The sequence below is a fragment of the Thamnophis elegans genome, chromosome 4, assembly GCF_009769535.1.
Source record: "Thamnophis elegans isolate rThaEle1 chromosome 4, rThaEle1.pri, whole genome shotgun sequence".
NCBI classification, from domain to species: Eukaryota; Metazoa; Chordata; class Lepidosauria; order Squamata; family Colubridae; genus Thamnophis; species Thamnophis elegans.
In genome coordinates, this window is record NC_045544.1 from 65,662,078 (window position 1) to 65,675,441 (window position 13,364).

The following is a 13,364-nucleotide window of genomic DNA, read 5'->3' on the forward strand; positions in this document are numbered from 1 at the left end:
AGAACCTGCTTACAAGCAGATGCTGCTGCCTGACACTGATAAGATCCTAATCAGTTACACACTGAAGTCTTTTGTTTGGCACACAGTCAAGAGTATGTTAGGCAAACAGCCAGAGCTGGTGCATTTTTCTTTCCATGTATATTGTCCATTATGGACCTGTTTACTCTCTTGTAATCCCTTCCTCTCCAATGAATGTGAATATGAGCATTATTTCTTTTATTGCTAATTATCCCAGCACCAAAGTGAGCACTCCAAAAGACAGAAGAGTAAGGGAAAAGCTATAGGATTTGCCCTATAACGCTGGCTTCCTTGTGAGTCAAGTTCCAGTTTTCATTCCCTTTTTTTAAAAAAATAGGAATTTCCAATAGCTAAAATATCTGAATGAATGCACATACATACACACACACACACACACACACACTATCAGGAGTATACTGCCTATCTGGATATGCATCCAAGTTGAGAATGTGTGTTGTTGAAACCAGTGAAATATTTGAGTCAGTCAGTGAACCAGTGAATGAGTCCTGAACTATAATATACTATCATGTATTCAATATTCTCTTGAAGGGAATATTAGATAAAACTAACAATGCTTTCTTTTCTAATCATTTTCAATAACATTTGATAAGAAGATCCCTATTCCTAACTGCAGAATACAAAGAAAGCATTAGATATTAAAATATAAATTTAGACAACGTAAGTACCATATGCATTTTTTCAAACTGTCATATGTATTCCTCAATATAAAAATAGTACGATGATCTGTACTCTTGAAAGGCTTAAGAAAAGTGCTACCCCTTAAGAAAAAATCCATTTCTAGACACTGCAATGGCAAAATAACAGCATCAAATCAAGAACAACTATATGGAAGAAATAGGCCCTCAGTAAAAACCAAGAGTCCTTTCCCCTACTGCTATTATTTTTACTATCCCCTTATATGGAGACTACAGGTAGTGCTAAACTTACAACCATTTGTTTAGTGACTGTTAGAAGTTACACTGGCACCAGAAAAAAGTGACTTACAACCAGTTTTTACACTTACTACTGTTGCAGCATCCTGGCCATGAGATCAAAATTCGGACGCTTGGCATCTGACATGTATTTATGACAGTTGCAATGTCATGTGATCACCTTTTGCGAGGTTCTAATAAGCAAACTCAAAGGGGAATCCAGATTCACTTAACAACCATACTATTAACAACTGCAGTAATTCACTTAACAACTGTAACAAGAAAGGTAGCAAAATGGGGCAAAAATCACTTAACAACTGACTTGCTTGTCAATGGAAATTTTGGGCTCTGTTTTGGTCGTAAGTCAAGGACTACCTGTATACTTCTTTATTAACTACTAGTTTCCAAACTGTTTGACATACAGTTCCCTGGGGTCTCACGACAATACAATATTGCAGAGGATCTGCAAAAAGCATGAAACAAAAAAAAAAAAAAAAAACTCACTCATATCGCCCTCCCCTGGCAAAAATGACTCCCCAAACCCTTCACTGCCAGGAGAGAAGCACAAGAAAGCCAAACACGTGTCCAGTCTAAATGGAAACTGAAAGGAGGAGTGCCAGCTGATACCAGTCTTTCTCTCTCTCCCTGTAGTTTTTTTTTTCCTCCTAGCAGGTACAGACTATCGTGCCTGGCTAGAATTCCTACAAGCATAAATGCTCCTGCCCCATAACTAGCCCCACTGTAATGTACGTGCCCCTATTGAAATAAAAAATTGTTGAGGAAGTGCAGTTACAGACATTTATGTGTACATCAATCTCTTTCATCATGTTTTTAAACAATGTTTGAAACGAATCCCTCAGCATTTCCTTTTTATATATCAATGACCTAGCTCAAACTTGGCGATTTTAAGATGTGTGGACTTCATGCCGGCTGGGGAATTCTGGGAGTTGAATTCCACACATCTTAAAGTTGACAAGTTAGAAAAACACTGACCTAGCTTTTACTAACTTTTGGCAAAGGAGTTCAAAGGCTTTTTGCAAGTCCATTATTTCTCACTGACAGAAATCCATATTTGAGATTATGCTTGTCATCAATAAAGACAATGAGTGTCATCCTTAAATAAAAGCTAATGAGTGTACTGCAGAAATATGGCAGTTAATTTTCATGTACTACTTACTCCCTAAGTCTACATTTAATAAGTTGTGGTGGGAAGATTTTCAAGTTGTCCATAACCTAGGAAATTCTGGTACAAATGAACAAAGATCTATCCATATCAATATAGCAATTCTACTGCTTTAGAGATGCTGGGACAGGCTGAATTGACCTTGAAGAAAGAAAACTTTCTTTGCGGTGTGCTAATACTGATATTGAGGATATTGTTGTGGTTTGTTATAGCTTTATCTCTCTGTTTAATTCAGTGTATGCTTTAATACAATTACTGCAGAACTGTAAACTACTGTGGGACACTTTCTGTTTGAAATGGCATATAAACCTAAAATGTGACAGGATTAGGCAGAGAGGCCCAGAGAAAGAGATTGTGCAGTCCTGAGTTGGATGGGGGAAGAGGTTCAGAATAGTCACACCCTAGAATCACTTAGGATGTTTCTAGTAGGTTAGAAGATTATCGCTTTAGTTTGGCTAGATTCTGTCCATTAGTTTTGGCAAATAAATGATTGGATTCAATTGGATTTCACTGTGTCATCTCTGAACTTGGGCCTGACAGAAAGAGATAGATAGAGGCTTCCCATAAAAAGTGTCAAGAAGCCAAATTAAATTGCTTACATAAATTACTAGCCAAGGGCTTGGCACAAAAACCAATAGCTAACCTGATTGTATTGTACAAATTTCTAATATTTATTTTATTATTTATTTATTTATTAGACACATTTATATGCCGCCCAATCCCGAAGGACTCCAGGCGGCTTACAAAAATAAAGAGAAAAAAAAAACACATAATAAAACACATAACGAAAGAAACAGTTTAAAAACAGCAACACCTCATACATACATTCTAATTGGAGCTGAACCTCAACAGTGAGGTCAACAGCCCCAGGCCCGCTGGAACAGCCAACTTTTTACAACTTTCCTGAAGGCTATGAGAGTGGGTATGGTCCGGATTTCCGGGGGTAGCTGGTTCCAAATTTCTACTATGTCAGCCATTTGAATGATTAGAGTTCTTGGGGCGAAGGTGAAGCGCATAAGTATCCCTTGCCTTCCTCCCGGATAGATCAGGGAAGTTATCACTGCTTGATTGGAGTTTAGAGTAGTACTATCACCTTTTTTTTGAAGGAGGAGACAGAGTACCCTTTCTTGAAGATATTCTCCTTGGACTTGACCATATTATATATCTGTCCTCCACTGTGCTATCAAAGGAGTACTCCACTGAAAGAGAGTTGCTAGTTCCACACAGTACTGATACTGAGGACATTTTTTTTTTCTAGTAGGCTTCCATTTTTACTTTTATTTATTGGAATAATCCTTGTTGTTCCACACCCACGAACAATAAGCAAGATAGAATTATTTTAAAACTAAAACACAAAATTCAACTATATAATGGCAAAAACAATACCAGCACTATCTCTTGGAGCAGGCAGTATACAATTCAAAGTGCTGGTTTTAACTTTTAATGCTCTAAATGACATGGAAGATGAATCTACTTCAAATCCATACTTATTTATCATATGCATATCCTGCCACAATCACATAGCAGACATTTGGTAGCTTACTTGTGCACTCAGGTAGCGTGTGTAAAGTTCCTCCCCCACATGAGATGCAGTAAAACTGAGAAACTCCTGTTTTTCATTAATAGCATCAACCCAATGTAACAGCCTCCCACCCAAAAATTAAATGATTTCATCATTTCTGACCTTTAGAAAAGCCTTAAAAACAGGGTTGTTCACAAGGTTATTTATTTAAGATCTGACATCAATATGCTTTTATTACTGTTTATTACATTAATTCATGATATGGCTTAATAGATTTAAAAATAGTATTTTTATTATTTCTACATAGTTATTTTCACCCTGGTTTATTACATATAGCCATCTGGAAATTGATAATATATAAAAACCATGAACAAATAAATAATGCATTAGCAGCTCAAAAATCATAAATAGGACTCATGCAGACAGATTTATTTAAATTACAGAAGTGTTACCCATGAGCAAATTTTACACAAAAACAAATATTTTATTATTTCGTATGAGAGAAAAGGTTATGACTACAAAATTTTAAACATTTTTGAGGCTGTCAATAATAACATACTAATGAATTTATAACTGTTTTGATATTCAGTTGTTACCTACAGAACACTGGAAAGCTAGCGAGTCACTCAACATCGAGATGGGTAACATATAAATTTAATGAATAAATATCTTCTCCTGATTGAATAACAACAAAAATGTTAGTAGGTAAATTCAAAACTATTAACTATATAGGCAGTTAATATAGTTAGAAGAATGAATTGTCAATTTCTTGAAATCATGCCCCCAAACCTGTCTATCAATAGAATTTTCCTGATAATTTGTTGGGGTTTTTGAGGGATTCATTACAGCTTCAGTAATGATGCCATAACTGATATAATATTGTAGATTACATACACTATATTGCCAAAAGTATTCGCTCACCCATTCAAATAATCAGAATCAGGTGTTTCAATCACTTCCATGGCCACAGGTGTATAAAATCAAGTACCTAGGCATGCAGACTGTTTTTCCAAACATTTGTGAAAGAATGGGTTGTTCTCAGAAGCTCAGTGAAGTCCAGCGTGGAACTGTGATAGGATGCCACCTGAGCAACAAATCCAGTCGTGAAATTTCCTCGCTCCTAAATATTCCACAGTCAACTGTCAGTTGTATTATAAGAACGTGGAAGTGTTTGGGAACGACAGCAATTCAGCCACGAAGTGGTAGGCCACGTAAACTCGTCCAACATCAGTGTGTGACCTCACAAATGCACTTCGGGAAGAATGGTCAAAAATTCCCATAAACACACTCCTAAACCTTGTGGACAGCCTTCCCAGAAGAGCTGAAGCTGTTATAGCTGCAAAGGGCGGACTGACGTCATATTGAACCCTATGGATTAGGAATTGGATGTCACTTACAGTAAGTTCATATGCAAATAAAGGCAGGTGAGTGAATACTTTTGGCAATATAGTGTATATTTAAAAGATGTCACTGAATTTGAATACCACTAACAATTCTTGTTTAAAAATCACATTTTGTAAATAGTTGAACAAAATTTACCTATCAATCTTCAACTGCATGTAACAAGTCCAATTTTCTCCTGCAAGTTGTTTTTTCAGAATAAATTGCAGTAGTAATTTCATGAGTTGTCATGCAGATCAAGCTTTCATCATGTGATTAAGCACAGCCAGCTAAATCAAAGTAGATTGGCTAACCACTAATATAGTTTCCCTCTTTTCAAATAACATTATGGCAAACAGCCAGCAAGCATGAAATGTAAATTCCTAGTAGTAAGTGGAATTTGTGCAGATTTGCAAGAATGTAAAAGACAAATTTGTCACTATTTTAGGGACTCTAAAAAGATGATACCCAAGTGACTGAGTTCTATTTACAACAGAACAAACCTGTTCTTTTTTCTTTTGCTAGAATTATAATTCACCTATCATACTTGCTAACAGGTGGCTTGACATCTGTAGCTTGACTGAGATTTCAAAGTTATGTAAAAACAAATGTAGCTTTTTTCATATAGAAAAACCTCATTTAGACACACTTCATTAGGAGCAATCAGACTATTACCAAATTGTGAGCAAGCTTTCCAGTTCTCCAGGACTTTTCTAGACACTACTTGTTAAACTAAGGTAAGAAAAGGTTTCCTGTTGTAACTCATCAGTGTTTAATCACAGTATTACAATAAAACATGGGATGAGATTGCATGCAGTTAGATTAAACTCTAAAGTATGAGGTTCCTGGTTTCCTTTTGTATGGTTTGTCTATTTAGACTAGATCTATTACCAATTGGCAACATGGCACTGTTGGTACATTGAGGCCACAACTCTCTTTCTGAATTACTGTACACTGAATTACAATTGTTAACTTCCCTGACAAGTTCTTAAATGCAATGGTAGTTGGGATAAGGGAACAACAAACTGTTGAATCTTTATTTAAATCCTTTTTAAATCCCTATAAGACAGAGACACGGCCGACAAGTCATCCTACAGTCTAGAAATCAGGCAAATTCATTAGAACAAACTGAAAAATCTCTGAAGAATCAAGTGCAAATGAACCTACAAAGGTAGCATTCCTGAGAAGGAGATTTACCACTAACTCCGCTCGCTTACATCAGTTATGAGTTTTCACAGACAATTTCCTTTACGTCATACTTACATTTTTAACTGTAATAAGTATTGTGTGTACATGCATGATATGGTGGATTGGGTACAATGGCTTCCATGAGATGAGATTTCTGAATCCTCTACTCCCAATTGTACTCCATCTTCCTTACAACACCTAGAAACTCAGTAGTATTGTCACCAATCACTTGATACTAGAGAGATCCCTGTAGTTTGACTAACAAGTAGGCATGTGCTAAAAGAAGACATACTTCATTGTCTATGTCACAATCAAAGAACTAGAAGGAAGTTGAAAGTATCAAAAAGAAATGACAAATTACTTCTGAAGAAAACATTTAAATCAACTCCTTGAACTTCCACAATCACTCATTCTTAGCACAAAGTTTCTCATCACAATCCATAAGGGGAAGTAATTCTCTGTGACCTCTAGATTTTACTTAAGGGAGCTTGCTGTCTAATTTCCTGATCTCCAACCTGCACTTCTATAAAATGGAACTACTTATTCTTATCTGGCATTTACCTAGTTCCAGAAAGTGCTCTTGAGAGAAAATAATAAAAAGAAAAGCAAACTGGATCTAGCCCCCTCCTATTTTAAGGACCAGTTTGGTTATAAAGGATGTTTCATCTGAGCCTTCCATTTAGTGAAATACGTTTTCAAAGACACATAAATATAACATAATATACAAAATAATTACCTATAAAAATAACCTAAAGGAATCTAACCTAAATGTTTCCTTAGCAATTTCAGATAGTGCAGAGTTATTTCTTACACCATGACATGTTTTAAGGTATTAGGGACAGGGGAAAATGAAAAAAGGAAGGTGGAACAATTCAACTATTTTTATACATCACTGAAAAACTGCCAGGAATTCCTCATTCAGCAGATTCTTAGTCACCTGTCTAGCAAAAAAAATAAAATAAAACCATATAAAAGTGTCAATTAAATAGCACACTGCCATAATTACAAGTTATTCATCTTCAGTTAATTAAATGATCTAAGTTTATCCAGACCTATAATATTTTTTATCATGCTCAGTAAGAAATTTTACTATTATTTGGGACACGATTCCACTTTGTGTGTATTAATGCATGAGAGAATACAATATTTCCAAAAGGTATCCTTAGCATATCCTTAACACTTGTTGAAAATAGACACATAGTTAAGTACGTTTTAGAAAGGATGCACGATATCACTTGGCATAATATTACAGCAGATTGTTGTTACTAATCAGTCAATCATCCTCTTGACTTTTAGGAAATAAATAATATTTGAAGAGAAAAACATTCTAGTTTCTTCTATGGTACTAAAAAAAAAGAAAAAGTATTGGGATCTAGACTTCACATCCCATAAATAAAAGTGCCTCAGAAAAAGCTTTGATTTAGTGAAACAATCAGAGGAGGAAACAAATGTTACAGGTTCCTCTGCCTCCAGTCTCTTGTGCCTCTTGTGCCTTTTGAAAATTTATTTCACAAAGCCTCAAGCCTCAGGAAAATGTGAGAAAATATGGGAAAGGGCGGTTTATAGATAAGGTCCCTCATTTCCTTTAATAATTTCACCTGAATAAACTTCTGCCTAGGACAGTGATAACTAACCTTTTTGTCATCGCGTGCCAAAAGGGTGTGCGTGCAATAGTGTGCCTGCATCCATAACGCAATGTGTGCGTGCCCCCTCGTGTGCGCATCCTGCTCTCCTGCGCATACGTGTGTGACCCTCCCCCACATCCCAATTTGGGCCTAGTAGGCTTCTCTGCAGCTTCCTGGGAGCAAAAATGGGCCGCGGGCGGGGTGGTGGTGCCAACTGCCCCATGCACATGTGCGGCAGAGACCCAAAAATCAGCTGGCTGGCGGGAGGCATGTGCACATGCATGGTGGAGGCGAACTGGGGTGACAGCTTGCATGCCCGCACACCATAGGTTCACCATCACAGACCTAGGAGATGCTTCTATGAGTGGGAGCAACACTTCTTAATGAAGTGAAGATGTATATTTTAAAAATATAGAAAAATTAGTTTAATTCTGTTGTTTAAATTTTTGTTTTCTTATACCTTAAGGATGAAGTCTGCAACAATCTGAATATAAGGATTATTTGAGAAACTTATAGAATTGTGTGATTACTATACTGCTCTCAATTTTCAAAAACGCTATAGTTGTCCCATAAATTACTACAGACTACATATTTATTATATCTTAGAGTTTTACCTGTATTTCTGAATGAAAGATATACCACCCTAAAATCTGAATATTAAAATAATAAAATCACACCTCTAACAATAAAGTCTGAATTATTTTATATATGAAAAGAATACAATCTTGCCTCAAATAGCAAGGGCAGATTAACAAAGTTTTGTGACTGTCCCAGAGATCATCACTGGCTTATCAATTAAAAGAAGAAGAATAGTGTGTTAATTAATTAACAGAGATGTCATTAAGTTCTTGTGCTTAATTGAATTAAAATGACAGAGGAGGACATGCACAACTGATTCTACTTCTCCCAAAAGACTGAGGCAAAGGCATTTTTGCAGTTAAGATACTAAATCTTCCTTTTAATGAGACCTGGTCAACTTCTCTTAGGGATTGGACAAAGGATGTTGGCAAAGTAGAAAGCCAGTGAAAACGCCCTGCCAAATAAACTGGAACTATAGAATTTGGGGCTACAACATACATATTTCTATAAATCTAAGTCAAAATTCATTTTTTTCCCAGCTTCTTCATTCTGCAACAATGTTAAGAATCCAGATTGCTTTCTTCTATTTGATATCCAATGACCAAAACAATCTAATTTATGTAAATACTTCAGATAGAACAAAAATGTGTCATTTATATTTCCCCAAAAATGTTAATTGATGGCATGTAGAAATTCAGAAACAATTTGCACTAAAGGGCTGAAATTAGTAAATTAACCTGAGATGTTTTCCCTGCATGAATGAAAGCTATCTTCCCAAAACAGGTCCAATTAATTCTAAATAGCAATGAAAGAGCAAACTTGACTTTGTAAAGCTTAGTAGTACTGCCTACTTACCTGAAAATTAGTACAATGTAACAGTTAGTGCTGGAATGAGAGCCCTCAAAGAAAGATGCACAAAGCTTAATGGTTTACACATTATCTCAAAGCCTAAGTTACTATGAGAATAAAATGGGGGAGAAACCCAAGCTCACAATTTTTCCTGGAGATCAAAGACAACTTAAATGTAATAAATATTCCATCAATTTAGTTTTGTACAGATGGTTGTAAATATAATCTAGTAGGTTGCTACTTCACTTTTGCTGTAATTCCTATACACTTTAAGAGTCATGCTGTGATCTGCTTTTGAAGACAAAAGGGTATTTCAAAGACCATATGGATTCCGCTGTGGTACCTGTCTGCAATTCCTTAAGCTAAGACTATTTTCCCAGGATTTTGCAGCAACTGCTGAAGGCAAAGCTGGTTTACAGAGTTGCACATATGTGCTAAGTTTACACTCCTGGGCACTACAAAGCAACTCCTTGCCTTCAAGTATATGACCCTGGATAGTCTGACCTTTAAACAAAAAAAAAAATTAATTGCACATCACAGTATTAAAGCTAACGAAACTGAGACAAGAGCAGAGCAGAACAGTTCAAGAGAGCAATAATAAAAGAAACTGGCTGAAACTAGCAGAAAGTACACTCAAGAATATTTTCTGCACATAAAAACACCTCTGCAAACTCACTGAAAGTTCATCTACTGTTACACTTTGTAAACTCAAACCACAATCTATTAAAATGTATCTTTCAATCTTGTAATGATCTTTTTTATGAGTAATTAAATAGCATACATTCTGTGAACATACTAAATGTTCTAACAGCAGAATTTTTATTCACAAAACACATACAATGTGTCATGTTTTCTTTCAAGGCTTGGCATTCCATGCTAAATGAGCCTTTTAGAACAATTTCAAAAGCCATTACACTTACAATCTTCTTCCCATGCTTAGAATTACTAAACCATTCTAAAAGTTGGGATTAAATATTATGCTTCATTGACGGAAAATGGAAACCTAAACCACCCATCCATATATAATTGTCAATCTCCCCCATTTGTGGTCCTATTCCTTCAATACTATTGGTCATTACTGAAGTTTAGGACTTTTTTTCCATTTTAGTTCTTTAAGCTTAAAGCTAGTCAGTTTTGTGAATGTTTTCTGTATAGTCCCCATTTCCTTTGCCTGTAAAATGACCTGCTATTATATTTATGCTAAACATAAAAACAAATCTGACAGTCGTCTTTGCTATATCATAACACTAATGTTTGCAACAGTTTTTGGGGGCACAAGGAAATGAACTATTTGTTAATTGGTTAATTAACAAGGTTTAATTTGGGAAATTAATTTACAATGAATTGTCATTTGGGCTGAAGATCTTGATTCTCCAAATAATGTAACTATCAATGTTCCTCACACACAATTAGCTGAAGGATCAAATTGAAAACACTGTATTCTAACATTACCTCTGAATAGAAATAGTGCCAAATGTATTATTACCTGTTCACTGAATTGTCATTGTAAACCCATTAAAAAAGAATGATTGGTAGTTGCATACATGTATGCTTCCATGTGCATGTGTACCATATGTAATGAGCAGCTCCTTCCATGAGCACATATTCATACTACTTCAAACAGCTGCATTAGGAACTATTGAGGGAAATTTGTAATGGAAAGAAGAAAGCGTTCTTTATTATTGGGAAATGTCAACATAAGATTTCTTCTCCCAGAGTTTTTTTTTCTTTTTTAAACGTAGGTGAACAGGGAAGTGGGGGTGGCATTCCAAAGACATTTCAGCAAACGAAAGGTATCTTAGGTTTCCATGCCTTCAACGTAACATCAACTTAATGTCAGTCTTGGCATTGTAACTCCTTCCCAACGAGACTAGTCAACCGCAGAGAAATGGAAATGGTTGGCAATGGAAAGTCAGAAAGAAATGGATAAAACATCCCTCAGGTCTTCCTCAGTAGTTACTTTACCCAGTTAAGTGCACTTTAAAAAAAAAGAAACCTAAATCAGTGAGAGAAATAAAGGTGAGGAAAGGTGACTCAAAGGGTCCAATGATACATTCAAGTTCCAAGAGGAACTGCCTCGACGACTAGCAAGGCATCCCATTAAGGGCTCCACCAGTCCAGTGATCCCAAAACTTGGCAACTTTAAGACTTGTGAACTTCAAATCCCAGAATTCTCTGGCAGAGCTGGCTGGATAATTCTGAGAGTTGAAGTCCAAAAGTCTTAAAGTTGCCAAGTTTGAAGACCTTTGCTCCAGTCCAATGAGCGTAGAGAGGGTTGCCAGTTTTCACATTACCCTAATCACCTCTCTCCCACGCTCATTTTCCCGCAATCCGCGACGTGGCTCGCTCCAGTTGGTTTGGACGCGGACGCGGCCCGACTAATGACGAGTTAGAAACCAGATTGAAGTCCAGAAAGGAACCATCTGCTTTTTTCTTTTTTTCAAAAAAGAAAGAAATCCTCCTGGGAAGGGAGGACTCGAGGGGGGGGAAAGCGGATCCTCCCCACCCCGTCTGAAAGAGAGCCAGAAGGAGGCGAGAAGGACTAGTAACCCCACTCTTCCCTCTGTCCCAAAGGGAATTCTTTGGCTCCATCCCCCACCCCCGTCGTGGAAGGCGAGGAAAAGCAGCCGCCTCACCTCCCCTTATCCAAGGGAGAGAGAGGAGGAGGAGGAGGAAAACGGAAACGTAACGTAGATGGAATCGCGCACACCCGCACTGCACCGAGGCGAGAGAGAGTGAGAGCTTCGATTTCCCTTCTCGGAAGGATGAAAGGCAGAGCTTTCCCCTCCGCTGGAAAGCTCCGCAAGCCTTGGGCTTTTCCCCCAGCCACATACACATACACACACACACACACGCCCCCCCCCGCCGTATGGCAGCTTTGCTCCCCCCGCCGCCACTTTTCCTTCGGATGCGCTGGACCGTCCACGCCCATCATCCGCAGCCATGTTGCCGGGGATGATGGACGCGACTCACCCTTCCCCGAAGGGTCGCCGCCTAGCTTGGACAGGTTTTTCCTCCCTGCCCAGACCAGCAGGGTCGGCGGGGAAGAGACTGGAAGGGAAAGTCGCAGGCAGGCTGGCGGACGCCACTTTTCAATTGGAGAAAGCGGCCAGGAACGGGAGAAACGGGAGGGGACGGCGGGCGAGCCGGAGAGGAAGCCCTTTTCCTCCCCCCGCGACTCGTCTGGGTGAGAAACTAGTCCTCCCCGCACAAACACACACACACACCCACATAAAACACACCCCACGCCGGAGAGCGGAGTTTGGAGCCTCCGGTGAGTCCGGAGAGGATCAGGAGGAAACGCCGGCTGGAGAAGACCTCCCTCACTCCGCCACAAGCAGTCCACCCGCCCATCCTGCCCAAGCCACCCCGACGGCACCCTGGTAGCTGAGCGTGCGGCGGCTCCGCTCCCTTTTTCCCCTTACCTTCCTGCCGCCTCCGGCCAGCGCGGCGCTTCCCCCAGAGTACATGTAGTAGGCGATCCCCAGCACCCAGAGGAAAGCGAAGCAGAGCAGCAGCCGAGACCTGCGCCGCATTATTCTCCCGCCCGACCAACGCTGAGCAGTGGCACCAGCCGCCGCCAGGCCAGCAGGAAACGGGCGGCAGCCGCTGCCTCTATCACCACCGCCGCCCGCCCGCCGCCGCGCAGGGTCAGGGGGCAGAGGGCGAGCGCCCACCCCCTGGCCAATCGCGAGCCGCCCCGCCCCGCCTCGCGGGGGCGGGGCGAGGAACGTCGCCCGGGCTGCCGCACGCTAAACCTCCTGGGGGTCCCTCCGGCTCGCTCGCCCGCCAGAGGCTGAGGCGGCTGTCGGCGCGGTGTGCGCCCGGTAGCCGGCTTCCTTGCCTGGAAGCTCCGGCAGGCGCTGCTGTGGAGCGCCATCTGACACCCCATCCCCCCCCCTTTGCAGGGCTGCTGCTTTTGCGTTAACTACCAGTCGGGGAACCCATCTTCCCGTTGCAGTTTCCAAAATGCCCTTTCAAAATACGGAGAGCAAAGCGGGGAGGCATTGGATTCTCGGGGGGGGGGGGGGGGAGGGATACTAAATTCGGATTTCAGCAACGTGGCTCCAAGCCTCGCGCCGCATCGG

The 13,364-nt window shown here is 39.7% G+C and overlaps 1 protein-coding gene across 1 annotated transcript in view; it reads right to left on the minus strand.

The window, feature by feature from the left end:
• GALNT2 (polypeptide N-acetylgalactosaminyltransferase 2) overlaps window positions 1-12,921 on the minus strand; it is a 72,448-nt gene extending 59,527 nt beyond the window's left edge. Inside the window, 1 exon segment of the mRNA XM_032215893.1 lies at window positions 12,702-12,921. Within this exon segment, the coding sequence (XP_032071784.1) occupies window positions 12,702-12,812 (111 nt within the window). The 5' untranslated portion in view covers window positions 12,813-12,921.
• Between the last annotated feature and the right edge of the window lie 443 nt (window positions 12,922-13,364).